The 23525-nt window shown below is 35.4% G+C and overlaps 1 protein-coding gene across 1 annotated transcript in view; it reads left to right on the forward strand.

Annotated features, from left to right (window-relative positions):
- The window catches only part of AGMO (alkylglycerol monooxygenase), a gene marked incomplete at both ends in the record, with an annotated part of 213673 nt that overhangs the window by 9035 nt on the left and 181113 nt on the right, over positions 1-23525 (forward strand). Inside the window, 1 exon segment of the mRNA XM_080701179.1 lies at positions 8976-9070. Coding sequence (XP_080557305.1) covers positions 8976-9070 — 95 coding nt within the window.

Genomic DNA, 23525 nt, shown 5'->3' on the forward strand with positions numbered 1-23525 from the left:
CACTACAGACTTCTGACACCTTTCTAGGTAAGGTTCCACTTCACTGCCATTCCATGGACTCATGTGTTCACCAAAGATGGAAAATCTTGGCAGGGCATGATGCTCACCTGTTTCCCTCCAGCCTTTTTCCCTAGCTTTCATGCAATTTGAGAGTAAGAGGTGCACCTGTCTCAGACTTTTATTTCATATGCCTGAAATGGTGCCTGGTAAATGTTAAAAAATAATGATATTCTCATTGTGTCATGTTGAGGATGAAATTGCAGAGAGAAAAGACCAAATTGCCAGGCATGATGGCACACACTTCTAATCCGAGAACATGAGAAGCTGAGACAGAAGGACAGCAGGTTCACTGACAGTCTCTGAAATTTAGGCAGACCCTATTTCCAAATAAATAAAATAGGGCTGGGAGTGTAGCTCAAAGGGAGAATGTCCCTGAGTTCAATCCCCAGTAAAACACACACACACACACACACACACACACACACACACACACACACAGAAAGAGAGAGAGGAAAGACCACATACTAAACAATAATTATTTCCTATTTTCTTTTTATTGAGTGCATTATAATTTTACATCATAATGCGATAGAGAGTGTCAGAAAAATATGTGCACTCAACTTTTATTGCCCTCCTCACCACCAACCCCTGTCCTTGCCCTCACCTCACAAGTCTTTGAGATTGGAATTGGCAAGTTCGTATAAATTCATAGCATTATTTCTGAGTGCATTCTTTATGACTCTTTAGAAAGAGAAATTTGGGATGTATCAGAGGAAACCATAATGAGTGGAAAATATATCCAGTATATAAGAATAAGCAAAAGGGGGGGGGGAGAGAGAGAGAGAGAGAGAGAGAGAGAGAGAGAGAGAGAGAGAGAGAGAGAGAGAGAGAAACCAAATCAGTCCTTTAGGGATAGAACATGAAGTTCTCTTCCTTCATCCACTACTCATAACAATCCTTAAGCCAACACAAACTGTTAACTCTGGTGCCCTTTGAGAGAAAGGTAAAAGGTTATGAACTTGAATTTGGAGAGTAGTTTTTCTATAGCTGTATTTTGAATGAGAACAGCAAATTGTTCCCTTTCCCCACCCTTGTAGGTGTGAAGAGCAGTTCTAAATTATGAAACATGGGAAGATTTTTGTTTTGCACAGGATTTTATCTTTCATAACCTTTTTGTTTCTGTTACCAGGGCACTTTACCTCCAAGCTACAACCCCAGCCCTATGTTTTATTCTTTATTTTGAAACAGGGTCTCACTGGGTTGCAAAGGCCCTCACTAAGTAGCTGAGGCCGTTTAAGAATTGTGATCCTCCTCTCTCAGCCTCCCAAATGCTGGGATTACAAGCCTGCATCACCACGCCCAGCTCTTTCATAAGCTTTTACCTGAAAGATCACGCAAAGGGAATGATCAGAAAGTGAAATTTAAAAATATATTTTTTATTTTTGCTCTCAAACAAGCAAGAAAACAAATAAATATGAACAGAAAAAGATAGCTGGTTCTGAGGGTCTACTTTTCACAAAAATATTATAAAGGGGAATTTGCCGTCAAACCTTAAAACAATATTTCAGTTGAAGCCGCAGCATCCAGGGGAATCCCTGTGCAAATCATTAACAGCTGAAGGTTAGATTAACACAGCATTGATCGTATCCTCTCCAAGGGACTAATTTCATTTTCTACACCAGCAACAGGGGCTTGCCACATCCTTAAAATATGTGATTGCAATTTTTAAAAAATACTATGTCCTTTGTTTTTGTAAAGAACTGCTTTGGATAATAATTCTAAGTAGGCATGTGGTCTCTAATGCAAGAAGTGGAAATCAAAGTGAACATGCTTTTTTACTTCATGTAATGGAAATGTTGTATGCAGACTTTGAAGGAAGGCAGTGATTTTTTTAAAGATCTCCATTTTGTGATTACATAAAATTTGAAGCACCTTAAAGAAAGTGGCTGCCTTACAGAACAGGTACATGCTGCTCCTTTCAGATCTTTAAATAGGGGAAAATATTAATGATGGACAAGATTATATCTTGTTCACACACCTTTCAGACAGACTATGACCTGTAATAAAAGTATTTCCGTTCTAAGGACCAGATTCTGGCCAGTCTTGCATCTGTTTTGCTTTCTGAAGTTTAGTAGACAGACTTCCTAGTCAAAATTAGTCCTTGAAGTTATAAACAGATATTTCTATTTATCATAGTTAAACAATGTATTATCATGTAGAAAATCTGCTTTTTGTCAATAATTTGCATATTATAACAATATATTATCATGCATAAAATCTGCTTTTGTCAATAATTTGCATATTGTGACCATAAAAACCTAATTTATAAAAATATGTAGCATATACATTTAAAAAATGCTATCTAAAACTTGTGAAATATTCTGCTACTGACTTCAATGTTAATGAATGAAAAATAATCGCACTCTATTTTTTCTGCTTGTTTAACTAGAACTTTAGATTCAAATCCTTCATTAGAAAACTGGGACTTCAATTTGTTACTTCCTTCCAGTGTTTCTGCTTCCATAAATTGCATCCTCCCCAGAGAAGTTTTATTTCCGATATAAATATCTACAGTATGTTTGTTTTTAATGGGTTCATTTATTCTGTTGAAATAGCAGATTATAAATCAAATTGCAATTTGTTGGAGGAATAATTTAAGTAGGTAAATTTTCAAATAAGTTGGGGACACTCCACTTTCAATGCATATGGGTTATTGCCAATTATTACTATGGAGCTAGCTCTGCAATGTTCAGTGGTATGTATGCACACTTTTACTGGACATGCCTGCTATGGAATTTTCCATTCCTGGTAAAAACATTTCATTTAATTCAAAGAAAAGAGAGAGAGTAAGGAAGAAAAAATGAGAGAGAGGGAAAGAAAGAGAGAAAGAGAGAGAGAAAGAGGAAAGAAAAGGGGAAATTGAATTTCTTTAAAACACTGTGACTCCTTGGGGTGGGCCTGGAGGAAAAGAAAAATTGTATACTGAGTTATTATACCACACATCAGCATCGAGGAAATACTTAATATACTTGAAACATCATACTCTAACAAATGAGTGCATATCATTTTGGATGAAGACTTCAAAAAGCAATTGTTCACTGTCCAAAATAAGAGACAGGTGAATATATGTAATGGTATAAATAATAAGCCAGGCAGGGTGGAACAAGCTTGTAATCACAGTACTTGGGAGGCTGAGAGAGGAGGATCATAGATTCAAGGCCAGTCTCAGCTTAGCAAGTAGCAAGTCCTTCATCAACTTAGTGAGACCCTGGTTTAAGAAAAAATAATAAAAAGAATAATAAACATAAACTGCTGGGGGTGTAGCTCAGAGGTAGAATGTCCCTGGAATCAATCCCCATTGCCATTAAAAAGAAAAAGAGGAGGAGGAGGAGGAGGAGGAGGAAGAAGAAGAAGAAGAAGAAGACTTTATTATTAATTATTTGAAGACTTTATTATTAATATCAAATGCTTTATTCAAATATTTATACATAAATATACAAATATACACAAATATATTGTATATTATATATATATATATATACTTAAGTTTGTACTTGGGATTAAACCCAGGGGCATTTTTTGCTATACCTCTATTCCCATTTTATTTTGAAGCAGGACCTCCCTTAAGTTGCTGAGTACCTTGCTAAGTTGCCGAGGCTGGCTTTGAGCAGCTAGCCTCCTGTCTCAGCCTCCCAAGTACTGAGATTAGAGATCTGTGCCATGTACCTTGCTCAGAAAGTAATTTTTAAAACACTGTATGAAGAAAACTGAATTTTAAGAAATTGTTGGTTTGCTAGTTACCTTTGCTGGGAAAAATGTCTTTGTCTTTGTGATTAATTGTGTAACTTTAGAGACTGGTATGAGACTCACCTTCTTTAATGAATGCAAACTTAATCACTCACCCTTTCTGGACTTACATGCTCATCCAATAGAGTAATACACTTTCTTTTAAAGATTTAATGAAATTATTTCTTCCCCCCAAAGCTACATTATTGTGCTTGTAAAAGTTGTGATTTTATGGTTCTTATAAAAAAGAAATTAAATTAAGTGATTATTTTATAAGTTTTTATTAGTAAGATATTACAATATATTTTATCTGTTTGAAGGTAGATATTGTATTCTCTTTCTATATATTACTGAGCAAAAATCAATATTCCACTAGATGGAGCAAAAGTGGCAGTAGCTTTGAAGACAGGCAGTAAAAGTTCTTGGGTCAGTTGTTTTTGGTGATTTTGAGATAAGAATATAACAAAATTTTTAAGAAAAGTTATATATATATATGTAATATATATGACTTTTCTTAGAAATATATATGTACATGTATGTATTCCAATGTACTTATTTACCTATGACTTTCTATAATTTTAAAGGATATTTTTAGTTACTAAATAGTATAAATTGGCAGATAATTTGTATTCTGGGGATGTAATTCTTACTCTGAAAGTTGCTTTGAAATTTTAACAGTTTTCAATGAGAGGATGACATTAAATTTCACTTGCTTTCTTACTAATGAGAGTATGATAATATTTGAGAGCTAGAGCTAGTTAATTTTAGAGCCCATTAAGCCTAGAGCTTTCATATCCTAAATTAAACCTTAAGATAGTTCATGGCTGAATGATATGGTCAATGTCACATTTCTACTCTCGGTAATAGTAAATTCAGGTCTACATGACTTACAAAATGAATAATGTTTGTAATTTTCAATCCTCCAATAATACTCATTTCTAATGTATTGATTTTTTAATCTCAACACAATAACTAAAGTTTATCTTAAAAATAAAAACCAGGTTAGTACTAAATGTCAACTTTATACCTTATCACCTTTTTATAGTAACAACTCTAACAAGACAAATTTCTAGTAATGAGAGAAAATATTGTATAAAAGACAAAGAATCATCTCAGTAGTTAGAGATATAAGATGTTGTTCACTTACTAAAAGACATAGTTTTGACCAAAAAAAATTTTATTTGTGGAAATTCATGAAGAATACAAGACAATGGGAAGGAAGCCTTATGTATGTAGGGTTTTAATCAGAGGATTACAATGTCTCTTTATATTGAGATTAATTATCAGTCTCACAGCCAAACTTAATGGATAAAAGGAATCTAATATTAGTAACTCCAAGCCCTTATGCTATCCAATATTCCATTTTCCTGTGATAAAGCTTACTATGTATATACACATATGTTTTATATGCTTCTTCTCACAGGAAGACATTTAGAGAGTTAAAGTTTGAATTCCAGACTGAGCAGTCATGTGTAGGATTTTTTTTTTTTTTTTTTGGAGGAGAAGGGGGGCAGAGGAATTGGGAAGAAGGTTTGCTTTATGATTCAAAGTCTGCTGGGAACATTTTTTTTTAATGTAAGTGCTATTTCCTGCAATCAAGGACTTTCCAGAACTTGATAATCATTTCCCAGCTGTATCACTTTGGTGAATTGTTTTTAGTTGTGAGCACTGCATGGTTATTCTTTCACGTGTATAACTGAACAGGATCACATTCACCTTGCTGATAGAAAGCAGGGAATACTGCTCCCACAGCTTCTCCCCTCTTTCCTTTCACCTTGAAGAAAGTTTGGCTTCATGCTCAAGTGTGAAAAAAAGGCTTCACTGTAGTAGGTAAGGCATATTTCAGCTAGATTTGTGTCAACCCTAATATGTCAGTTGACAGAGTAATAAATTGGGTGTCTGCGCGAGACCTGGCACCTGTACAGGAAATAAAAATGTATTTCAATTGCAGTCAGGTTCTATTGGTTTTATAAAAGGAAGCTTTTTTAGGGACCCTCTCTCTTTGATTGAGGTCTAGTATCTTAATGCCAGTTTAGTTTTCATTGAAAATGACAAAGAAGATAAAAAGTTATTTTAAAAAATATATAGAAAATGGAACATTTCTGAAACAGAGGATTCTATTTGCCCTGTTGAGCAACATGCCCTGAGTGCAGTGCAGTGCCAGGAGTTCAGTGGGCTCCTAATATCAGCTGCTTGAATGACTGAATGAATTTACAGGTGAATGTGCTTTTGATGCCATGTACTAAAGCTTGCAAAAAACTTTGTAGATTATTTCAATTTTCACTTGCATTTTTTTTTCAGTACTAGGAATGGAACCCATTCTACCTCTGAACTACACCTCCAGCCCTATTTTTTATTTTGAAACAGGATCGCACTGAGTTTAAAGGGCCTCACTAAGTAGCTGAGGCTGTCTGTGAACTGTGATCCTACTGTCTCAGCTGGAATTACAAGCGTGGGCCACCGCACCTGGCTTTATTCTGTTGCATTTTATAAGTTTTAATTTCTTTCTGAATCACTTGTTTTTCAAGTGGTAGTTATCAACAGGGAAAATTATACTCATCAGAAAACATTTGGCAATATCTAGGAATTTTTTGGTTGTCATAAATGGCATGAGAAGTGTTGCATTGAATGCTGCTCTACCTTCTATAATGTTCAGGAAAGACCCTCATATCAAGGAACTATCTGGCCCCAAATGGCAATATTTTGATGTTAAGAATCCCTGTTATGCCCGGCGTGGTGGTGCACAATTGTAATCCCCGCGCTTGGATGGGGGAGACAGGAGGATTGCATAGGTTCGAAGCCAGACGCGCTGGCTTAAGAGACCCTGTTTCCAAATAAGAAAGTATAAAAATAGGTCTGGGAGTGTAGCCCGGAAGTAGAAGGGCTTCCAGGAACCCCTGTACCACCAAAAAAAAAAAAAATTCCTGTTATAAAGAAAATATTAGATTGAACCATATAACATTATTTGCCCTTTTGTGGCCTATAATATGAATCTTGTATGGGTAGACAATAGGGAAAAATACTCCAATTTCACAGACAGCTTCCTACAACAAAGGATTGTCCTGCCCAAAAACAAATGGTAGCTATTGTTGAGAAGTTGGCCTAAACATGTAAGTTATTAATCAAGCTAACCATCTTTACATTAAAACTTCTACCCCTACCTTGACAGATATTCTTGATAAAAATCTGCAAGGCAGGTATTAAATTTCCAGTCCTTAGATTCCTCACAGTTCTGAAACAATGTGGCAGCCCCTGGCTGACAGCCTGTCTTGCCCCATGGAAACTCATACACATATATGGATGTCCTGGACTCCTTGTCAAGCTTTCTTACCCCATCAGCAACCCTCGAGTACCTTGTTAAGTATAGGCATCTGCACACCTGTGGATGTCTGTCCTCAGGAAGACTATGTCAGTAAAAGTTCCATGCAAAGCTCAGAGCCACACAAGTAGGGGATTCTGGTGTCTCCAGAGCATGCAGGAATCAGGTTCAAATTGTGGTAAGGGTCTACAGTGAGCAATTCTGTTGTGTTAAGCCTTGTATTATGAAGAAAAACTCCCATCCATGTAATTCCAAATTAAAAATTGAGTTTTAAGATGTTGTGATATGTTGTCCTCTTCTTGGCATTTTGTGAATTATGTATATTTATGCTAATATTAAATATCTGTATTTTATTTTATAAATTAAATAACAAGGCATTAAAAATATATGAGGTTATTTTAAAGATTAAATTATGATTAAAGTCATTCATTAGTAAATTCAAGCACAAAGTCAAAAGCCAATTCTCCAAATAACTCAGTCATATGGTAATTCATAAAACTGCCTCTAGAAAGGAACATAGTATTAGAATGAGAAATTTTAATAATATAGTTATCTGAGCTACTTCATTTAACTTTCATCCGAAATTATATTTAAAAATTTTCTCAATTTTTAAATACCAAACTTGGTGGCTTATAACTAAATCTTAATTAGGTAGAATGATCAATTCGTTTTACATTCTAATAATAAATATAGAAGAAAAAATCAACTCACTCAAGTTTATAAAAGTGATACATGGTTACATTGAATCCTATTTTAAACTTGACCACAGAAAGTTTAAAAGAAAAATAATTTATAAAATTATGAAAGTTATTGAAATAAGAATTTGATAGAATAGGTGGGCAAGATATATTCTAGTTTCTGGGTTTTTAAATTTTTATTTATTCTTTTTTTTTTTTTGGTGGTACTGGGGTTTCTGGAAGCCCTTCTACCTCCGGGCTACATTCCTAGAACTATTTTATATATTTTTTATTTTTGGAAACAGTGTCTCTTAAGCCAGCAGGGCTGGCTTCGAACCAGCGTGATCCTCCTGTCTCTGCCTGCCAGACAAGGAGATTACAAGCGTGCGCCACCACGCCCGGCTTAGTTTCTGCTTTTTAAAAACAATTATTTTAATTAGGCTTTCATGCATTATTTTTAGGGGAAAATTTTCTCTAACATCTTCAAAGTTCTAGTTTATATTTTTTAAATGAAATACTGAAAGGCTGTGAGAATCAAATATATGATGCTAAAAAAATTATAAAGATGGAAAAGAGAAAGGAAGCAGGAAGAAGGCAGGAGAGAAGCAAGAATAGAATGTGAAAGAAGTAATCTTAATCCAAAAGCAAATTTTATGAATAAACATATTTGAAGGCAGCAGCAATTTGCAGGCCCATGAGAAAAATACTATATATATGTTTCTATCTTTTATAGTTCCTTTATGAAGCATACATACCATTTTCATCTTTAAAATTTGGAAATGGCAATCATAGAAAGTGGATTGTAGTTTTGTCATATTTATTTCATGTGCATTCCATGAGAAGTATTTTAAGAGACACAAAAAAGGAATGTCTTCCAAATTTCATGAAATTTTGAGTGCAAACAACTGGTACAGTGGTGCCCATAAAAAAAAAAAAAAGGAACTGGGAGAATCACTTATCACTTTGACATCATGGATATTAATCCTGTAAAAGGCATTAAAGTACAGGAAAGAGCAAAGTACAATGGTGAAAAGGATGCACTGTTACTTATAAATATGCTAATTTTGAAGTGTTTTATAAAGTGTTTTAGCATAATTGTATATGGAAAATGTGGTATAATTATTGCTTGTGAATTTTATTTTCTAATCTATTTTTCAAGAGCATTGAAGTGGCCACTTACGTTTATATCTGAGAGAACTTAATTTTCTTTGGCATTCTCAATGGACTTGGTATATAACCTTCTTAGGAATTGACTTTTGCTACTACTGGTTTCATTGCATGGCCCATGGTAAGTTGCAAATTAGACATTTTGTTAATTTTTGATGAATATGATTGGCAAGTAGGAGGCATGTGGTAAAAATTTATGGAATGAATAATTAAATAAATAAAATAGTATATTTTACAAAACAAAGATTAATAATAATATTTTTGATTAAATTTATTTTTAAATAAATTTTTATTGCTGCATTGTAGCCATACATCTTCATGGGATAAAAAATTGTGGAAATACACATGTATATATCACACAATCAGCCCCTACCCAATCCCTAACCCCTTCCCTCCTCCTCCTTCCTTCCCATGTTTGGTTTCCTGATTAACTTTGAATGTTTAAGTACATAATGTGCATTAAAGAGTTTCCTTCTTTCCTCTCCCATCCCCTCAGATAGGTCACCTTAATTGTTCCTCTAAAGTATCCCTTCTTCATATAGAGTTCCTCCTGTTACCCATTTCTCCCTAGTTTTCACACATTAGGAAAAGCATCTGATTTCTTATTTTTTGTGACATTTCACTATAAATGCCATAAGTTTGTTCTCCCTTATGCCTGGGCAAAATTACATTGTATACACATCCCATAGTTTTGAAATCCATTCATCTGTTGAAGGACATCTTGGCTGGTTCCACAGCTTGGCAATGGTGAACCGTGCAGCTGTGAATATGGTTGCTCATGCATTAGTTTGGTATTTTGGGTTTTATTCTTTCTGGTAGATACCCAGAGGTTGTATTGCTGGATCATATGGTAAGATCATTTTCCTTCTTCTGGGGATATTTCATACTGTTTTCCAAAGTGGTTGCACCAACTTGCAATCCCACCAACAATGTATTAGAGGTTCTATTTTCCCACATCTGATCAATTACAGTTTCTTTCTTCCTTGGAAGTCCTTCTTTTAATTTTCACACTTATTCCCACTTACTGAAATCCTAGCCAGCCAGAAGGTGAGTAAATTTGACAAGAAGATCCACTCACAACCAATTTTCTTTTTAATAGAGATCACTTGGATCTAGGAATCTGCTGAGAGTGAGGCGAGGCGGTGCAGCTTCTAGTGCTTCCTGGCCACACAGTTGCAGGAACCTTCACTGTGGAGCAGGCCCAGGTCCAAGCCTTACCTCCCAACAGGTTCCAGGCCCGGCTTCGCTGACTCCAGACCCAGCCTCGCCCCACAGCAGGCTCAAAGGCCCTGCCACGCTGGCTCCAGACTCAGGCTTGCTGCATGGCAGGCTCTGGGCCTGGTCTTGCTGGCTCCAGACTAGGCCTTGCCGTGAAATTTAAATAAAGACTTCCTTCAAAAGTTGAAACATTTTTTTTCAAAACAGTATGTGATATTATTATGTGTACATTTTCCTAATGACTTTAATTTTTTCAAGAGTTTAGAAAGTGATAATTATGAGCCAGAAATGGTGGCTCATGCATGTACTCCCAATTCTTGGGAGGCTGAGACATTAAATATACAGTTTTGGGGCCACCCTCAGCAATTAAACTAGATCCTCAGCAACTTAGCAAGACCCTGTTTCAAAACAAAAGATAAATCCAGGCATGGTGGCACAGGCTTGTAATCCCAGCATAAGGGAGCCTGGGACAGGAGGATCTGGGTTTGTGGGCAGCTTCAGCTACTTAGTGAGGCCTTTGCAACTCAGTGAGACCCTGTTTCAAAATAAAGAATAAAAAAAAGGGCATAGGGTATAGCTCAAAGGTAGAATGATGCTGGGTTCAATCCCCAGTACTGCAAAAAGAAAAAAAAGAAAAAAAAGTTCTGGGGGTATAGCTCAAAGGTAGAATGACATTTAATCTCCACCAATACCTACACATACAACGGTGGTTATGACATTACCTTTGAATGAATTGCCTTCCATTATTCTTTTTTTTTTCTTAATTTTTTTTTAAATTTATTTATTTATTTTTTATTGGTGCACTGTATTCATACATCATAGTAGGATACATACTTTTGTAGACATACATGCACACTTTTCCCAGTCAGCCCCCACCCAATCCCCACCCCATTCTCTCCCTATCCCTCCCTCCCATGCTTGGCTTAGTAGTTGACATCTAGTATTATGGCAATTTATCTAAAATTAAAAATGATAATCTCACATAACAGTTTCATTTGTCTGATACCAAGCTTTTGATGACTTAAAGATAACATTTCAATATTTCTTTTTGCTTTCTTTCTTACCAGAGAAAAACTTTTTTTCTATTTTTTAGGTGAAACTATCATATATTTATATATTTATTTTTCAGAAAAAAATCTATCCTAATATGGAATATGGACTCTAGGAACCCAAAATGATCTTGAAAAAGAACAAAGCTAGGAGATATATATTTTCTGATTTCAAACCATATAAAGCTACAATAATTGAAACAGTGTAGTACTGTTCTAAAGGCAGATATATAAACCATTGGAGTTAAATAAAAGCCTAGAGCTAAATTCTTCCCTATATTGTCAAGTTATTTTTGACAAGGTTCCCACGAACATTTGGTGGTGGAAATATTAATCTTTTAACTAAATATTGTTAAAAATAATAATTACATGGAAAAGAATAAAATTGGACCCTTACCTAATCCCATATACAAATATTAACTCAAAATAGATAATTGACCTAAATATAAATCTTAAGACTATAAACTTTTAGGAGAAAATCTGGGTCATTAAACCTCACAACATTGAAATTGGCAGTGATTTCTTGGTTATGATTTCAATGGCACAGGCAACAGAGGAGTATACAAACTCCCTAAAAAATAAAAAAAAATATTGTATATCCAAAGACAATGTAAACAGAGTTAACAGTTACTAATAGAATGGGATAAAATATTTCCAAATGCTATTTCTGAAGGTATATTAATATTCCAACTAGAAATCCTAGAAATTAACAACAATAAAGGCAAACAATACCCTTTAGAGATAGGTAAAAGACTAACATAAATAATGAATCTCCACAGATAACCAATCTTAGTTGTCTGTTGGATGGAAAATCTTGTTTCTCTAGTTCTGGAGTGTGTTACCTATTTCTTCTTTGTAGTTAATCTCTTTGAGTATTTTCTCTAGTGCTGGTTTTGAAGACATAAATTCCTTCAGTTTCTGTTTGTCATGGAAGCTTCTTATTTCTCCATCTAATTTGATAGAAAGTTTTGCTGGGTAGGAAATTTTTGGCTGGAAGTTGTTTTCTTTCAGAGTTTGGAATATGTTACTCCAAGCCCTTCTGGCTCTCATGACTTGGTTTGGGAAGTCTGGAGTGATTCTAATTGGTTTGCCTCTGAATGTCACTTGGCCCTTTGTTTTTGTTGCCTTTAAGATTCTCTGCTTGGCTTCCACATTGGTCATTTTGACAATTATGTGGCGTGGGGATCCTCTTCTCTGATCCTGTCTAAAGGGAGTTCTATAAGTTTCCTGGACCTGTGTATCGGCCTCTTGCTCTATGTCTGGAAAATTTTCTTCTATTACTTCCTTGAAGAGATTGTTGATCCCTTTGGTTTCACTTTCTTTTCCCTCCTCTATTCCAATTATTCTTAGGTTAGCTCTTTTAAAATGGGCCCATATTTGTTCAATATCAGATTCCTGCTGTCGGATATTTTTTTCTAGATTAGAAACTATGCGTTTATTTTTGGTTTGCTCATCTTCTAAGAGTGAGATTCTGTTCTCCATGTGTTCTAATCGGTTGTTTGTGCTTTGAATTGAGGCCTTTACTTCATTAATTGCATCCTTTATCTCTTTTTGGCTCTCTCTGAGTTCTTTTCGAAGCACCTCTATTATTTCTACAGTTATTTTCCTGATTTGATCTTCTAGAAATCTCTGATTTTCTGTTTTATCGGGTTCTGATGTTGTGGGGTTGTGGGCATTTATTGCTCCAGTATTATTCCTCTTTCCCATGATTTCAGAAGTTTGTGCCTTCTCTGGGTTCTTCCCTTGGGTCACTATGACTTCACTTAAGGTGTTCTGGATCTCGAGTCAGTAGTATCTCAGACCCCACTACTCCTTTACTGGGTTTTATCACAGAGTCTCCAACCCAGAGAGTCGATAGAGGCTGCTTTAGACTGTGGGGGGTGCCAGGTTGCACGTTCTCCTATGGTGTGATATCTCTGCCACCGCCCCTCCCCCATTGGGTCAAGTCCCAGGGAGTACAATACTGGGATTTCTCCTCTGTGGCCCGCAATTTGACTCACTGTTCTTGAGTACGCAGATGTAGCTGTACTGGATTCGGTGAATTCTCTGCTGCTGCCGCCGGTGGCAATATGGCGCCGCTGCTACGCCCTCAGCTGTGGGGCTGGTGTTTTTCTTCTTGGTTTTGATTTCCACTCTGAATCCCTGCAGCATGTGCTGAGCTCGGCCACTGGGAGCTTTAGATGCTCTCTGCGCGGAGAAATCCCACCTGGCTGTTCCACAGTGGCTCACCTCAGCTTGCTGTAGCTGTCCCGTGAATTTGCCGGTGCCGCTGGCAGTAGGCGCTGCTGCCGCGTCTGCCGCGTCCTCGGGCATGAGGCTGGTTATCTCCTCTGTGGCTCTGTTCTCAGTCCGCTTTCTCTCTGGAGCCTGGTGATTTTTTGTTTCACTGGTGATGGTGTTTTCTGGCTATGAAAGGCGCTGATTTTGTGGTAATGGAGATTTGTTGTTAGCGGGGCTCTTAAGCCCCGCTTTTCTCGGTCGCCATCTTCCCGGAAGTGTCCATTATTCTTATTATGATATGCTTTGTAGAAGCTACCAGCAATCATATATACAGTGTTAAAATTGTCACCATTATCAGAGGTCATTTGGAAGAGCTCTGTTACAGCTTGAAATTCTGTCATTGTAAGCTTGATTCAATTTCTTGACAGTGTTTCCACATGAAATGAAATGAAAATGCAATCAGACAGGCGCTGACCAAATATATTTCAATGTCACCATGATTTTGCAAAATTTCTTACTTAATTTCAGATTCCCCTTACCACACTGGTTCACTGAATTTTCTTTTAAGAATTCTTTGGTGTACCTTACCCCCCAAAAAAATCTGTTTTGATTTGGAAAGGGAAATGAAAAAAGTGGGAAATGGGTCTGGGTCTGAACTTTGATAGGAATATGTGGGGTTAAGAATGACTGCGAAGCTAAGGTGAGCCAACAGTCTCTGAGGAGATATCACACATGCCAAAATAGTTATAAAAACAAGTGCGGAAAAGTACTAACTTTGAAAAGCTACTAAAGTGCAGAATTCAGGACTCCAGTGGGTGGGTGGGTCAAGTGGGTGGGGAGGAAGGAAGGAAGAGGAAGCAACCTGGAATAATAATAATAATAAAAATAGGTGGGAGATGGAAGGAAGAAATCCGAGATCAGGGAGGATAACCGAGTGTTTGTGTAGGAGTACGTGCAACCAAATGTGCTTCCCAAAGAAAGACAAGGAAATAGGAGGAATGTGGCCCAGTGTTAGGCTTTCAGGCTGCTAAACTGTAAATAGGACATTATTTTTGCTCATCATTTTAAGCATGTGCATTGAATAAAACTATAAGGAGGATTAATTCATTGAAACGATGTGAAATAAATATATAAGGTAGAAAAAGGTTTTAATTTTATATTAAATAATCTTTGTCTTTGAAAATATTAGGTTGGCTCCTGACATCATTTTCTTCTTGAATATAAACTGCAAAAGAATACTCCCCAACCAAACAGGACTAAGACTAAAATATGGTCCTTGTAGTGAACTATTTGTATTTTATTGGAAAGCAGTAGTTTTCTTCATAAAACAAACCCATTGGCAATCTTCCTCACTTTCTATGCAACAAATGAATACTGCAGAAAGACTTTACATTATATTATTTAATTTCAGAAACATCCTAATAGTGCACTGTCCCATGCAGATGTCTTTGGAAAAAACCTGCAAATTTGCTTAATCTTTGAAAGACCTTTATAAAAGGAAACTAAGAACCAACAAAATATTATCAAATATAAAACTTTAAAAAATATGTTGATTGTAAGTGCTTTTAGGGAAGAGCAATAAAATAAAATAACATACTAAAAATGTGGAATCAAGGCTATTTAAAGTATGCTTCCCATTAGAATATTTTGAACTGAATCCAGTTAAGGAGGCAGACAATAAAAAAAATTGCAAACCTTCTGGAAAAACATTCACAACCTTCAGGCTATGGAGCCTAATCATAAGTTCAAAGGCTTTTGATTTGTAATGGAGAGCAAGTAGGAAAAATAAATTATAAAGTTCATTGTATCAGCCTTCAATATGATAGTAGTTGATTTTAATTTTTTACATGCAAATAATAATAAAAATTATTAAAATAGATTTTTTAGAAACCTGGAAATTCAAAGAAATAAAAGTCTTATAATGTAAAATTTTGTGAGCTTCTGGGATTACTGAGACCAAAATAAATAATTGGTCAATCTTACTCAACTGAAAACATTTCAACAGTTCTAGAAACCAAATGTCATTTTAAAAATATAACTATCCATGTATTTTTTAATTAATGTGTAACTTTCTTTTAAGTACTTTAAATGAAGTGATTAAAGAATATTCTATACATGATAGAATGTTAAATGCCATGGATTCTGAAGAAACTGTATTTATACACTTGAATTTTTATCTGTATTTAAGTTAATTTTTCAATAACAAATCATTGCTTTGTGATCATTTTGGAAAAAATTATTGTGTTAGTTGAATCTGTAGCAATGATTTGGTTTGGGTTGTTGTCCTTTGCACTGTGTGCTTGTAGCATTTTCTCATATTTAGGGGACAGGTTGGAATTAGTGGCAAAGAGTTCATTCTAAAAACATTGAGCTCTGTGAGAAAGCAGAGGACTTTTTGAGGAAGATGTACATGTTCCTTATATTTTATTCATTTTCTTCTGAAATAAAATATATTGTTAATTTTATTGACATCTTACACAAAGTAAGGATAGAACAATAATTTCTATAGATTGCTTTGATGACTTCAGAAAGAAGTAAATGGTACATTTAAATAGACCTTAAGATGGAAGTAGCTTTTCCTTCATTATATAAAGCTTCAAGATTTGTCTTTGTACTTCCTACTAGTAATACTAAACATGTTAATTGAAAAAGTTATTATTTTTAAGGGAACACGTAAAGGATGAATAATTACTGCTTTGGAAGAAAACAGGTCCTCCAGAGTGTTGGTAATAGATACCTTGCCTTGGGTGATGGTAATTGTGTGTATGTGAGGCTGACCACAAGCTTGCTATCCTCCTGTCTTAGCCTTCCAAGTACTGGGATTACAATACCTGCCAGGTTACATGTGTGTATATATTTGGTAAAGTTCATTGAGCTAGTTGTAAACATTATATTTATATATTTTGTCTATAAAACCTTCAATAAAAAGTTAATAATACCAGCACTATTAATTCTTGGTGAATAAAGTCAGGTTGTCTGTGTAGTAGGTAACAAAATTGAGAAGTAGAAATCTAGGAATTATGATTTGTAGTTAGGGATACTGGTGCACAGTCTAATCGAGTACTTGGGAGACTGAGACAAGAGAATTTCAGGTTTGAGGCCAACCTCAGAAACTTAAACAATATCTTCAGCAACTTAGCGAGACACTGTTTCAAAATAAAAAATGGACTAGGGGTATAGCTCAGAGGTAGGATGCCCCTATATTCAATTCCCAGTATTATAATTTTCCCAGAAATTATTATTTGTGACTGTAAGCCTAAACTGTATCACTAAGCTGTATCACCTAACTGTATCACTAAGCTGTATCACTATCAGTTTCTATATTTAAGAATGGAGAAAGTTCCAGAATGTCAATTATATTTTGTTTTTTCTTTTCTCCAAATTCTTCTCTTTTCTTGTGTTATCAGTGCTAAACTCCATAATCTTTTCTTCTTTACCAGATGAATTGATGTTAGACTGACAATTTAAGGGGACAGAGAGATGCTATAAGACCAGAGGCAGGCACTTAGCAGATTAGTATCTAAGGAACTTGGTCCTGTTCACTTCATGGATCCATCATGGCTGACTCCCTCTGCCAAAATGTTCTCCCACCCAGGGAGCAAAAGAAAAGACTGCAGTTCACACCCTCAGAGACCTTACACATTACAGAAATTTTCTTTTACTAGAGGAGTTCTGATGGTAGTCCCACCTCTTCAGACATGTCCAAATCTTAGATTTAAGAGTGGTATGTATGTACTCAGTGGGGTTGGAGGAAGGCTCTTCTAAATTTATGTGATTGATTGTGACTAATTTATCTGATTGGGCCCTGATATAGGCAACTTCCCCCTGTTATAACTTAATTAAGTTAGATTTTACTCAACTATTTCTGTACTATTCTTTTCTGAGGATTTGATTATAAATTTAGACTATTAAACCATTTGCTTCAGACCTTTATCTGTAAGATGTTTATAGTACATAATCTATAAAATCCTCTCCAGCTCTAATTCTTTTACATGACAAGCAATGTACTTAATTCTTTTCTACTCATTTCCTTATCTAAACAAAGCAAGTGACCACAATTTCTGAGTAATTTAGTCATAACATTCATTTTCACAACTTTAATGTGGTATAATTATGTGAGACCCAGTATATGACTTCAATTTCACATTATATATTTTTTCTGACTTTTAATTACAGTTGAATTTATATTGTTTTTATTTTCATCCTTGCTTAAACAAAGAAAGGAAACATATATATTGAATAGAAATTATTTTATCATATGATGGATGGAGCCAGGATTGTGGTCTGCATTGAATAATAGATTACTTATATCCAGTTGCGTGTGTGTGTGTGTGTGTGTGTGTGTGTGTGTGTTACTGGAGTGGAACCCAGCAGCTTTTCTACCTCCAAGCTATACTCCCATACCTTTTTTTTATATTTTATTTGGAAACAGAGTTTCACTAAGTTGTTGATAGCCTCATTAAGTAGCTAAGGCTGGCTTTGAACCTGTGCAATTGTCCTGTCTCAGCCTCCCAGGCACTGGGATTACAAGCATGAGCCACCAGGCCAGTCTGCCTGTGTTTTTTAAGATAGCAGATTATAGCTATATATTAGGCCTCATTCTTTATTTTAACAAAACAAATGGTCTTATTCTTATTGTATCACTGAGGGTGAAGTCCACTCTGTATTTGTCTGAGTTACTATCATTTTTCTTGTCTTTTCCCATGATTCCTCACCTTCTCTTAGTTCCCTCAAATAGAGATCTTTGAGGGGAAATAATGACAGTATTTCAGCATACACACACATACACACACACACACACACACACGCACACACACGTATTTTCCACATGACTTAAATATATATATTTATATATTAAATATTATATATTTAATATATTATATTATAACATTAAATATATATTAAGCACATATATTTAATATTTCCACACAACTTAAATATATATATGTATATATGTTTGTATATATATATATATATATATATATATATACATATATATATGCCTAAGTCATGTGGAAAAATGTTTACAGTACATCAGTAGATATGGGATGAGCCCTCTAACTGAAATTAACTCAGAGTAAAATAGTGAACACCAGTGCCATGTTTGTTAGTAGGAACTAGTGATGAGTACCCAGTAAGCAAGTTCAGGGGCCCTATTGTGGACTAGCTGTGGTTGCAGGGAAGTTTTGGGTAGTGAGATCCCCAGTGAGAACACACATAGAGTCACCATTCAGCAGCTTTTTTCTTGGACTGTCCCATTTTTGGGGTCTGGTCAAAATGGTGCCTCCCCACTTCAACATGGACACTCCCATGCATGTATCGTGTGCAAAGTCTTTTGCCTGGTCACATCTTACAGAGTCGTGGCTGCACAGGATGTGAGCTTGCTGGCCGCTGTGTGGGCTAGGCAAAGTCAAGTCCACACTGCTAGCCTGTACTCTCTCTAGGCCACCACACAAGTTGATGGGAATTCCAAGGCTTCAGTCAGACATCTGAAATGATGATTGCTTCAAGAGCACATTTAACTTTGGAACTAGACAGTAACAACTATGACTGAATTAATTTAATGTTTCCACATTAAATAGCACAGTGGGAAAGACTGTTGTGTGAAGTGCTGAGAGAAAACAGCAATGAAAATTCTGAGTCACCAGTAACTTAGAGATTTCCTCCTATTGTTATAAACTTTATTCATATATCTCTACAATCATGCATTATATTTTCACACAGATGTGTAAGACAACCTTTGTTATACCACTCTTATACCAGGCACTTGACACAGCTTGCTTAATGACAAACTCACTGATTGTTCAGCTGCGGATCATAGAGGTCAAGAATTACATTGATAGGGGAAATATAAAGATGATGACATTAGTAAAATTAATGAAAGAAACTTTATCAACTCACTCTCATTAATTTTGGAATTTCCAAATTTCTGAATATTTTGAAGTAGAATTCTTAAAACTAAATGGGGTTCTATTTAAAATTCATATTCCCAGCATTTGGGATAGCTAGAGGCTCCTCAACACTAACAGTCTTGTGAGGCTTCCTGCTATGTCAGATGATGTATGCAGAGATTAGTAAACCAGGTTAATGAAAATAAAGAGTACTAGCATAGTATGGTAATTATAATTTTGTACAGAGTGATACAGAATGCTTCTCTTTGTGTGTGTGTGGTACTGGGGTTCCTGGGAGCCCTTCTACCTCCGGTCTACACTCCCAGACCTATTTTTTATATTTTTATTTGGAAACAGGGTCTCTTAAGCCAGAGAGGCTGGCTTCAAACCTGCACAATCCTCCTGTTTCCGCCTCCCAAGCACGGGGATTACAAGCATGCGCCACCACGTCTGGCAGGAATGCTTCTTGCATAAGGTGACTTTGAGTACAGCTAATGCTTTTTTGAGAGAGTGAGCTCTGTGATTCCATGGAAAGGAATTCCCAGGTAAAGGAATAGAAAGTGGAAAAGCTCTAAGGCATAAATACAATTGACTCATCTGAGGAAATACAGAGATCATTGTGCTCAGAGCCAAGTAAGAATAGAGTAATGTTGTAAAAGAAATACAGTGTCAAACTGGAGCAAGTACGCTGTTGGTGTTCAGCCATTATGGAGATCAGTGTGGAGATTCCTTAGAAAACTGGGAATAGCTCCACCATATGACCCGCTATACCTTTCCTGGGTATTTGTCCAAATGGGTTGAAATCAGAGAACTACAGTAACATATGCATACCCATGTTCATAGCAGCACAATTCGTAATAGCCAACATATGGAATCAACCTAGATCTCTATCAACAGATGAATAGATTGTAAAATTATGGAAAATGCACACAATGGAATTCTACTCAGCTATTAAGAAGAACAAATTCATGTCATTTGCAAGAAGATGGAAAGACCTGGAGAACATTATGTTAAGTGAGATCAGCTAAGCACAGAAAGAGAAGAGACTTATATTTTCTCTAATATGCCCAAACTAGAGAGTATTGGGGATACCAGAGGTACTCCAGACAATGGAGGGGAAACTTCACCAAAGCTAGAATGGAAATATAGGAAAGGAAGAAGGCTGAGGTTGATTAATGAGGGAGCTACATCCAAATTTGTGTAAAAATATAAATATAGTATGGTTAACCTGGACACTCATTGTTAGGGGTGGAGGGAAAGTGAGGGGGTAGAGGGCACCAAGCACAGTCTGAATGTATGCCATTTCAATATGTTAAAACATAAATAAATAAATAAATAAATAAATAAACTATACCTTTGTCTAGAAAAAAAGTGGGGCAAGGTGCACCGTGCACTGATTATGGAAGACTGGGTAAATTATTGTTAAGAATTGAGAAGACACGATGAGAGCTGTGATTTTAGATCATTATTGTGGTTCTGTGGATTTGAAATTTTGTATAAATTTGCTATAGAAAAGGAATTTACAATCTACCTGTCACAAATGTGCACTTTCATGAAGGAATATTTCTCATATACGTATGTACATATGAAGTACATATATTTCTTATTTGTTTAAACCAATTTAATTTTACTTAAAATTTATTTCAAATATAATATATAAACTTCATGAACAATTAGCTTTAGAAATGCATTTAAAACATCAAACATTGGGAGGATTGATTTTGAGGTAATTTTGTTAATTTTATAATTGCTGTAAATTATTTTTATAGAATAGAAGGTTTCGTTTTTGTATATTTGTATATAAAGAAAACTATAATTTGATGTTTCTTTTATCCAATAACTTTCCTATATTCTTCTTCTCCCTCTAATCATCCTCTTCCTTTTCCCAAATGACATGCCGTCTACTTTTATGGCATCTTTTCTATTTCCTCTAACTTCCACATACAATAGAATCATAAGATTCTTTTCTCTCTTGAGTCTGTCATATTTCACTCGACATTATGGTCTAAAGTTCCATCCATTTTCCTATAAATGACATAATTTCATTCTTTATGTCTGAGTAAAACTCCATGGAAATCTAGACAGATTTTATAAGTTGGCTTTTAAGAATTGTACTGTGATAAAAATGGGTATGCATATATCTCTTAAATATACTGACTTAAATTTTTTGGATAAATACAAAGGAGTGGTATAGCTGGATCACATGTCAGTTCTAATTTTAACTTTTTCAGGAACTTCCACACTGATTTCCATAGTGGCTGTACCCATATACAGTCCCATTGAGAGTGTATAAGGGTAATCTTTTTCTCACATCCTCAACAGCATTTAGTGTGTGTGTGTGTGTGTGTGTGTGTGTGTGTGTGTGTGTGTGTGTGTGTGTGTTTGATGTTTACTATTTTAACCAGAGTAAGAAGTAATATTTGTGTAGTTTGTATTTGCATTTCCCAGATGGCTAAAGTTGTTGAACATTTTTTTCACATAATCCATGGCTACTTATATGTCTGTTCAGTTAAGTTCATTTGCCCATTGTTTTATTTGTTTTAGCATTGAGGGTGTTTTAGTTCCTTTTTTTCCTGGATATTAATCATTTGATAGAAGAGTAGCTGGCAAAGATTTTCTCCCATTTTATCCTGTGTGTGTGTGTGTGTGTGTGTGTGTGTGTGTGTGTGTACACGTACTGGGGATGGAATATGGGACATTCTGCCTCTGAGCACTTTGCATTTTTTATTCTAAAACAAGATTTTGCTTAGTTGTAGACATCACCTCAAACCTGTGGTCCTCTTGTCTCAGACTCTCAATATTGGTATTGTAGGCATATGCCACGAAGCCTGGTAAATTTCTCCTGTTTTGTAGGTTACCTCTTCACTCTGTTGTTTCCTTTGCTGTGCATAATTTTTTAATTTGATGCCATCTCATTTATTGATTCTTGATCTTATTTCATGAGTTTGAGGGATCCTAATAAAAAAGTCTTTGATTTTGCCAATGAGTTGAAGTATTTCTCATGTTTTGTTTTTCTAGCAGTTGCAAAGTTTGTGGTCTTATTCTTTGGATTTTAATTCATTTTGAGGTGACTTTGTACAGGGTGAAAGAAGGGATGTTTTTTATAGGAGATTTCCAAATCAATATTTAATTATAACCATTTGTTTGACAACTTAGATGTTTTCACACCTCAGGTAAATGCACTTCACTCAGTACATGACTGCCTGTTTCTTTTGTAAAATGAAAATATAACACTATATATACAGAATTTTTAGATTATCAGCATTAAGAACATTCACATAAGGAAGCTACCAACATAGAGATTTATTTTGTGAAAACTATAATTTTGTTGAATAACCCTTGGTTTTTTTGTAGTACATAATCCAATTTAAAGATTAATAGATTATTATGCTAACAATAGACATGGTAGAAATTAGTCTGATTCTGTATATATTTAGAGGCTAATAACATGGTTTTGTTAATATTTGGGATATGGGTTATAAAAGAAAGATGTCCATCAACAGATGAATGGATATGTACACAAAACTATGGAATATGCATACAATGAATTTTCACTCAGCCATAAGAAGAACAAAATTACATCATTTGCAGAAAAATGGGTGGAACTGGAGAACATTATGGAAGTGAGATTAATTGGTCACAGAAAGTAAGAAATAGGATGCTCTCCCTAATATGTGGAAGCTAGGGAGAAAAAGGGTCATAGGAGGAACTCTAGATGAAGAAGGAGAAACTATAGATGAGCAAATAAGAAGACCTAACTGAAGGGGATGGGATGGGGGAAGAGAACAGTTCCCTAATGTACATGATGTATATTCACAAACATCAAAATCAATCACTAAGCCAATAAGGAAGGAAGGGGGAGGGAATGGGGTGGGAATTAGGGAAGGGCTAAGTAAAAGATGTGTGAATATATGACTCTACCATCTTGTACCCCATTACGACTACAATACACCAATAAAAATAAAAAATAAATTTTAAAATGTTCTGAATTTTTGAGTGTATAGGTTGCCTATTCAGAAGAAGGATACTGATTACTTAAAATTAATGAGTGGGGTGAGACTTAGGACTGTTATATCAGTTTTATTACCCCTTATTACAGAAAATAAAAAGAGGATCAAATAGTAATGTGCCACAAAGTGGATAAATTTAAGTGTTTTATTTCAATCCAACTATAGTGAAATCAAAGGTGGGGGTTGTA

The sequence above is a fragment of the Muscardinus avellanarius genome, assembly GCF_963383645.1.
Source record: "Muscardinus avellanarius genome assembly, chromosome: 9".
NCBI classification, from domain to species: Eukaryota; Metazoa; Chordata; class Mammalia; order Rodentia; family Gliridae; genus Muscardinus; species Muscardinus avellanarius.